Source organism: Beta vulgaris, chromosome 9 (assembly GCF_026745355.1).
Source record: "Beta vulgaris subsp. vulgaris cultivar EL10 chromosome 9, EL10.2, whole genome shotgun sequence".
Lineage (NCBI taxonomy): Eukaryota > Viridiplantae > Streptophyta > Magnoliopsida > Caryophyllales > Amaranthaceae > Beta > Beta vulgaris.
In genome coordinates, this window is record NC_079210.1 from 8,308,370 (window position 1) to 8,317,692 (window position 9,323).

At 36.9% G+C, this 9,323-nt stretch overlaps 1 protein-coding gene across 1 annotated transcript; it reads left to right on the forward strand.

The window, feature by feature from the left end:
• The first annotated feature begins 3,321 nt into the window (after nt 1-3,321).
• LOC104902915 (benzyl alcohol O-benzoyltransferase) lies at nt 3,322-5,670 on the forward strand. Its single transcript, XM_010690856.4, has 2 exons — nt 3,322-3,888; nt 4,443-5,670. Exons 1-2 carry the CDS (start codon nt 3,436-3,438, stop codon nt 5,319-5,321), a joined length of 1,332 nt encoding a protein of 443 aa, XP_010689158.2. The 5' UTR covers nt 3,322-3,435; the 3' UTR covers nt 5,322-5,670.
• The last annotated feature ends 3,653 nt before the right edge of the window (nt 5,671-9,323 follow it).

The window sequence follows — 9,323 nt, forward strand, 5'->3', positions numbered from 1 at the left end:
GACTAGTGTCCTATAAAAGAACCCAATTGGGTGGTTAAAACCTATAAGCCTTTTGTAAGACTTTTGATAATCCTCTAAATTTCTTTCTCTATTGAAGATTATAGAAAAGTTCCCGAAGCGCCCACCTGTGGACTATGTCACATTGATCGAACCACGTAAATCCTTGCGTCTTTTATTCTTCTTTAATGCTTTCCTCTTATATCTTATCCTTGACTATTGTTTCGCATTAAATCAAACACATTACTGGCCTACTACTTAATACAAAAATAAACAGAGGAAGTAATTATAAATAATAATGACCTTTTTTGGGCAATCCATAAGTTTACATTCTTATCATTCTTGGATTTGATATCATAAAATATATTTTTTATAAACAACATTGTTTGAGTCATTTTGCTAAACTACCTATTTTTATGTAAAAAAATTAACCTTTTGATTGCCAACAAAATATTCGAAATACCACGGTCATTTCTCAATGAGTTGAACTAGGTTTTTGGCATAACTTTGCATGTGTTGAAAGTCATAACAAGAGAGATATACTTCTCTCTCTGCAAAACACACAAGCCCCTCTACAGCCGCCTCCCTAGGCTCGCTGGCGGCTGGCTTCTCGGCCTTGCCGGCGAGCCTAGCCCCCTAGTAGTTTTCAAAGATTCTTTGTCGTCTTCCCCCTTCCCGTTCCCCACCCCTAGTTTCTTTGTCGTCTTCGTCGTTTGGTTTGTCGGTCTTTGTCGTCGCAGGTAGGGTGGGCTCCCCTTCCAGATCTACGCCCTCCTTCCTTTGTTAGAACGTCGACCTCCACTTCCCCCTCCCATGTTTCGTGTCTCGGGCATCCTTCTCCCCCTCCCTTGTTGTTGTGTCCCGTTGAGTCTTCCTCCCCCGTTTTCCCCACCCTAATTCCCCTCCCCTATCAAGTTCGTAGCAGTAGCTACTGTCCCTTTGTGTCCCCCTCCCTGTTAGGTTCTTGCGCTCTTTAGATCTAACCCCCCTCCGATCCCCGTGTTCCTTAACCCCGTTCCCCTCCCTTGTCTTGGTCGAGTCCCCTTTCCCTCTCCCCTGTTTTAGTCAAGTTTCACCTTCCCGTTCCCCGGTTTGTGTCTATGTCGAGTCCTAATATAAATTTAGTACTTGAGTTTTTTTAGCTTGTTTACTATTCATTTTATATTTCAGTTTCAATTCAGTATCTTCCAGATCCAATATCCCTTGCCTTTTTGCGTATGGATGTGCCTGAGTGTTCGTTAGTAGTGATTAACGGACAGTGCAAAGCTGTTGGTTTTGTATGACAAAGAAGGATCTAACAAACCTAGTGAGTAGAGCTAATACTGCTGGAGTTGGTCGTGAGGTTCCTTTATGCCGCTTTAGGACTTCGAGTGTTGGTTAAGATGAGAGGAGGTTTTCGATTCAAATCTATTGTGCGTCGTTCTTCTAGGTTAGAGATTATAAGGTTGGATCTTCGAATTCGTAAGTGGAGTGAAATTCATCAATCTAACTCGCCCCAATTTCTCGTGATGGCTTCAACTGTCATCACGCATAAAAAATGCATCTTATGGGAGGCCCTCCAATATGATTTAGAGCACGTTAAGACCTCCACCTCTTTCGAATTTCAGTCCAATGCGACTAAACTTGATCTGGGTACCCTCGCTGCAGGGTCAGAAGTCATCAAAGGATGTGACTTCATTGTTATTTGATTCCTTAGAATCCCAGGAGGTTGTTTCTCTTCACGGACCTTGGGATTTAGCATCTAGTGGACATCGGGGTCCACTAGCACTACAAGAAAATACACGAATAGGCTCTCTCTCATATCAGGTCTTTTGCATCAAGATATATCATGAACCTGACCCATCGGTCAAGACAAACTACTTTAGGACTAGAAGGAATAGTTAGTTTTTTCTTTCTAAAGTATGAAAGAGCTAATAGAGCTCCCATTGTTCATTTTGATTGTATTAGCATTAGGTTGTATTCCAATTTTAATTAGTGCAAATTTTCTCTATTCTAAGAAAAAAAAAATTTGCATGTGTTGATGTGTGTAGGTGACAATATGATTTCATTATTTCTTCTTTTTACCCCTTCTTTTTGTCATCTTTCTCCTCATTTTAAACCCCTAACTTCACTTTCCTCATGTCTATGAGTCTTCAATCAATTAAATTATACTAAACTAATAACTAAAATAACACATGCCAACCCTTTAATGGTAACATTTTTTACATAAATTTTATTAAAGATTCGTTACATATAATCTGCAAAATAACATTTGGATCATAATTGTAAAGAATTTGTTACTATATGCTATAAAGATATGATTGATATGTTAAAAAGATAGAATATTGAAGGATTGAAGCTTTATATATTTCAAAAATATGTTATTACCTTTCTTGCAACTACAAACTCATATGCTATATATTTGGGGAAAAAAATGTTTTGAAAAGACTAGTTATAAGAATGAAAACATTAAAATTAATATTTCCAGTATGTTTTATGATATTCCATTTATGAGAAAATATTTGCTTTCCAACAATGTTCTAGCATGTTGGGAGTGAGAGACTAGGTATAAGAAAAGATAAAAAGAGAAAAAAAAAACAAAGAAGAAGTAAAAAAGAAAGTACCTCAAAAAAAAAGTGAGAATGTTGAAATCTTAGGTAAACGCTCCAAAAATTGACATTAGTATTCATTCGCAACTATTTGGCTATTAATAAATAGTTTTTGATACATATATATATAGTATATTTTATAAAATAACTTTCATAAAATTTATTTTTCGCAGCAAAGCCAAAAATTCATTTTTGTAGCTATTTCGTAAGATTGGTATTCAAGTACGTTAAACTTGTGAATTTAATAAATGTGAAAGACAAAAATTAAAAGCTAGGTAAAAACTAATAAGAACTGTAAGAATATATGATATATGAGAATATGACATTTATATATTTACATGTAGAATATATTTAAGTCAAATTTTTGGATAAACTTGATTAAAAAAGATTATAAGAGTATAAGAAACACAAATTGCATCCAGAGAATAAGATATATACGGCTGATATAAAGAACAATTCAAAAGTCTCGGATAGCGGGATGAAAAATAATGTACATACAAGTTGACGTATTTGAATGTCAAGTCATCCTTGAAGAAATTGCGAGTGTGTTACCTTTTAACTTGAATTACCTAACTACCCATCAAACTTGGTCGACTCGAAACAACCCAGCTCCACCAACCCCATAGCACTCCATCTCTTAAATTTTATCCGTAAGAAAATGGCTTCAACTCGTTTACCTCATACATAAAGCACACCACGTACATACATAGTATACACTATGTCACTATATATAGACCTATCAGCAATCTTATTTTCCTACAACTCAAACAAAAACAAAAAACAATAGAAGCTCATACTTCTCATCTTATACAACTAAAATACTTTGAAACCACTAGTTGGACCGACCATTATGGCTCTTATGGCGCAAGACACCACTCCCTTAGTGCTAAACGTAACACGAGCCATGCCTGAACTTGTGTGTCCAGCTGAGCCTACGCCACGAGAGCTAAAACCGCTATCGGACATTGATGATCAAGAGGGCCTTCGGTTCCATATGCCGGCTGTGATGTTCTACAAGGCTGATCCTTCCATGGAGGGGAGAGATCCGGTGGAAGTGGTCAAGGAAGGTCTGGCTAGGGCTCTTGTGTTATTCTACCCTTATGCTGGTCGACTAGTAGAAGGGCAAGCTAGGAAGCTCAGCGTCGATTGCACCGGTGAAGGTGTAGTGTTCGTCGAGGCTGACGCTGATGCACGACTTGAGGATTTTGGTGATGAAATTCATCCTCCATTTCCTCTCGAGGACTTGCTTTATGATATGCCTGGTACTGATGCAATGCTTGGCACTCCTTTGCTCATATTTCAGGTATTGTCTTGTACATACTTTATAACTTTTGTTACGATGAGAATATCAAAATTATCTTAGGAATATTTCTTTTACAATTTTTGTAGGATAATCACGTAGACTTTACTAATCAAACAACATCATAATTCTTGATAGAGTATTAAACTATTTTTGGGACTCCAACCATCAACTTAAATTTTTAATTGAGTTGGTCCTTTGAGATGGTATCGGAGTCAACATGACATAAAGGTCACGGGTTCAAATCTGAGTGATAGAGTATTAAACTATTTTCTGGCAATCCAACCATTAGGTTAAGCTTTTAGTGGAGTTGGTCCTTTGATAATTCTCAAGTCTTATGTACCACTACAAAAAAAAAAAAAAAGAATTATATTAAAGTGCAATATAAGAACTTCCTTAATTTTTGATAGTCGAACATCATTATCATTATAATCTAATATAATTAAAAGCATTGAATTTTTCATGTATTTGATTCCGTAGCCGATCTTTTATTCTTTATATATGGACCATCCAGACGATATCAACGATGACTAATTGTGCTTTTATGTAATGTATAGGTAACCCGTCTAAGATGCGGTGGATTCGTGGTAGCCCTTCGAGTCAACCATGCCATAGGCGATGGTAGTGGCGTAATGCAATTCATGAACGCTGTAGGAGAGATGTCGAAAGGCTTCGTAGCCCCATCCATTCTTCCAGTATGGGACCGAGAACGTTTAACATCTAAACGATCACCAAATGTCAGCTTTGCTCACCATGAGTATGACCAACATGAAGATGAGCACCACTCGGATGGTGAGACCAACTTGATCCAACAATCCTTTCTTTTTGGGCCAACAGAGCTTGCTGCTCTACGTCGCCATGTATCACCAGGTATCAAACAATATTCCACATTCGACATCCTTAGCGCTTCCTTGTGGCGGTGTAGAACAATAGCACTTGGACTAGACCCTGAAGAGGAGGTTCGTTTGCTTTTCGCCGTAAACGCGAGGAGTAAGTTTAACCCACCCCTAGCAAAGGGATACTATGGAAATGCTTGTGCATTTCCGGCAATTTGTGCAAAAGCAGGAGACATATGCCAAAATAAGGTAGAGTATATATTGGAGTTGATAAGAAAAACCAAAAGTGAGATCAATGAGGAATATATGAGGTCTATTATGGACCTTATGGTTACTAATGATAGGCCTCACTTTACAGTACGTCAGACCTATGTAGTGTCGGACCTTAGACATTTGGGTTTTGCAGACGTCGATTTCGGGTGGGGAAAGCCCGTTTTCGGTGGGCCAGGAAGTAATGGGTCAGTACCAGATGCAAGTTTCTTCATATCCTTTAAGAATAAGAAAGGAGAGACTATGACTATGGTGCCCATTTCATTGCCTCCCCCGGTAATGAATGTTTTTGTTAACGAATTACAAGAGATGCTTCAACTTCAGCTCTAAATTATTGACAGTGTCTTGGTGCTTGGATCTCATGATGAATTCCTTTTCCAAAGAATTTAGCTAATTCCGCAAACTGACGGATACAAAACCAAATTTATGACCGTATAGCTTATGAAAAGTTCTTTGATTGTTGTTGTAATTGCAGTGTACAATAATGAAATTGGTTGTAAGAGTTAACTTTTTTGTTTTATTAGAATCGTATGAATAAATTGCGCAAGTAAATTGTAAAATTTGTATTTCGTTTGTTTCTTACCAATTATGAAGTGTATCTAACGTCACTGGCGTGCATTTGTTACAATTGTATCTCCTTTAATTTTTTAAAAAATGTCAACTAGTACATTGCATAACACTGAATTTGTCAATTAGTACATTTACTTCTTTTTTGTCAACTAATACCTAAATCTTAGCAAATGTTTTAAATTTTGTACCTGGCCTTACACATTATGCCGGGCAAAAAAGTCAATATTCCAAATGTTGACCCTTGTTTTTCGTCCAAATCTTTTTCCAAATGATAGTTGAGTTCCATCTCTCTTACGTCGGGAGCTTAAGGTCTTTTACCCCCCGAATCCCAAGTCCATCAAGAGCCACACACTGTTTAACCTTTAAAGGGTCACCTTTAACCCAACGATCTCCAAAACATTTGTCCCAGATGCATAATCAATCGTTTTAAGAAAACCTCCTCTACAATCATACACAAGATGACAAAGCCATATAAAATCCCAAGATGTTCTTATAGGCACGTTACCCTAAATTCCCATAGAAAAAGATGAAGCTTTGTATCGTGTTTCAAAACGCTAGATTAGAAGATCCCTATTTTTATTTTATTGCCTGCATTGCAAGATGAGTTTTATTGAAATAATGAATATTTCTAATGGCCAACTTCCCCTCAATGTTTAGGCATCTCAATGATTTATCGTCTCTTAAAGTATATAAACTTGGTGTCCTTATAACTCCACCATAAAAACCCATTAATCCTCTCATAAGTTGTCGTTGGGACTAGAAAAATAGATAACACTTCTAGACATAGGAAAACAAGGATGCTACTATTGATTAGTAAATTAAACTCTACATACATGTGATAAAGAGAGATTCTTCCAAGACCCTACATTTCTTTGATTTTTTTCAACTAGCGTCATAAACTTTGTGGAGACCTACCATCCACCTTAATGGTGCATCCCAAGTACTTACCAAAAATTCTAAAGAGGGTGTACTCATTATGCATCTCATGAATCTCTTAAACCTAGATGTGTATTGGGGCTAAATATACATGAGACTTCCTATAATTAATTACTTCGCCAAAAAAAACACTAAAGTAGCTAGTGGAGGAACCCTTTTATAATGGCACAACATTAAGGGGGTGGCCTTAGAGAAAAAAAGAGTCATAAGCAAAGAAATTATGTCAAATGGAAGGCCAAGTTGCGGATGCGCAATAGGTTACATCAGATGCAACATAGATTTAGTCTCATTTTTTTATTTAGTGCTGATGCCATCAGAATTAATCGAGGAAAAGCAAGCGTAATTTGTAATATGAATAAACAAATGTTCAAGCAATAAATATATAGAAACACCGAAATCCACCAAAAATAAAAGTTAACTCTCAAATATTATTAAGCTAAATTTTTGGATGTTAAGGAACATTTGGAAAAAAAAAAGTGCGCGTATTTTCTCTACTATTCCATGATTTGAATCTCAGTAACTACTTAAGCTATGGAATTATGGAAAGAAGAAAAACAACTAGAGTAAGGGGAAACATCCACAAACGGTGGATGCGAAAAAGACAAAGAGTGTTAATGACATTCAAGACTCTTTTGTATTGAGCTGGACATTGGAGGTGTAAGAAGATGATTTGATTGTGTCGCTTAATGAACAACTATCCAGGCATGATAGGGAGAATTTTTTAGCAGTAGCGTCGCAATTTCAGAATTGGATTGCCTCTGTTCGAGCACCGATGCGACCAGTAGGAAATGGATTGGTTACACCTTCGCCAATGCTGATGCATCAATTCAATCACAATTCAGGTAGTGTTACTAATTGGAGAAGTTCTTTGTTTGAGAATATTATTGAGGAGGGATTGGATTTGGATTTAGAGAAAAGTGATGATAATAATGTCAATAATGATAAATGTGTGAAAATTACTGTTGATGACATACAACCTGGTATTGATTACTAGAACTCAGCTGTAGTATGTTACATACTAGGTTAATAAACCTCCTTTTAGGATTGTCAATGGCTTTATTCGAAGGATTTGGTGGAAATTTGAAATTCAGAAGGTAGAAATGATGGAGAACAGTGTGTTCATGGTGCGGTTTTGATTGATGGAAGGGAAAATAAGGTATTAGATGGAGGTACGATTCTATATGACGGGAAACCTATAATTGTTAAGAATTGGTCACCTGAATTAGACTTGAGTAGTGAAAATGTGAAATCAGTTTCTACTTGGATTCATCTTGCAAGTCTTCCTTTAGAGTATTGGGGCCAAATTATACTGAACAAGATTGCAGGTATCATTGGGAAGCCTATAAGGACTGATAGAGCTACGACTCAAAAGGATATATTAGAATATGCTCGAATTCTAGTGGAAGTTAATTTGGATCAAGAATTCCCAAATGAGGTGAAATTTATGAATGAGAAAGGAGCGATGCAACTACAAAAAGTGAAATATAAATGTAAACATGTGTTTTATTCAGATTGCGGGGGGATAGATCACACTATGGAACAATGTAGACAGAAGAGCTATGAAATTGCTCTGAAGAAGGTAGTGCCAAAGAAGGTGTGGAGGAACAAAACCACTAAAGTTGTTGGAACTAAGGAAGGGAGAATTGACCAGGTGCCAGGGCCTGATAACAATCTAAGCATTATAACTAACATTGCAGCTTCCATTCCTAAATGCAAACTGTGATTAGAGAGGGTAGTTCAAGGAATGAAACGGAGAGTATGGTAGCATAACCCATAAATCATACAGAGGGGCAGGAGGCTAATAATGAGCAAGTGAAGTGTCCATAAGATACTGCAGATCAAGAAAGATGCACAACGCAGGGAGGGGGTGGTTATCCCACCTCGTGGATAAGTTAGGTTTTTGGAATGTGAGAGGATTGAATAGTCCTAATAAACATAATGAGATCAAATGGTTCTTGAACCATTACTCGATCTATAGGGCTATTTGGTCTTGAAACCAAGATGAAGGCTGTGAACTTCCCTAAGGTGTTATGTGGTATTTGTTCTAATTGGAGTGTTGTGACTAATTTACAAATTCACAAAGGGGGGGTTTATTTAGATCATTTAGCAGCCTGGAAGGTTTTATGTTAATATTATCTCAACCCTTTTTTCCCTTTAAAGAAGCCAATAAGTCCTCCATTAATGCCCAGAGAAAAAGAGGGAGTGGAAAGGCATGCCACTATTCAGTTCACAAATTTCAAAGGAAATTTCAATGCCATCAACACGTTCCTAATGAAGTCCCAATTGAAAGAATCATATGCTTTCTTTAGATCTATTTTCAATGTACACCTTGCTGATCCATTTTTTCTCTTATAATGTTTTAGCATGTCCCGACACACTAAAATGTTATGTATTATTAACTTGTTCTCAACATATGCACTTTGTACATGGTCTACAATATCAGAAAGAATTCTTTTCAACCTTGAAAAAATTATTTTGAGATGATTTTATACAAAACATTACAACATGCAATAGGCCTGAATTGAGTCACATCGCCAGGTTGACTACACTTGGGAGTGCATTGATCTGTTTAAGAATCTTACTAGATTGGAAGAATTCTAGCACTGCCTATGATATCAGGGCCAATGCACTCCCAAGAGTTCTTGAAGAAACAACTGATGTACCCATCAGGGCCAGTAGCCTTGTTATATTTTATTTCAAACAATGCACTTCTCACATCTTCACCTATAAAATCTTGACACATATCCCTCTGATGATCTTCAGATAAAATTGATCCTTCACTTATTATTATGTTAATAACAGAGCCAGTAGAATCATTAACGGTCC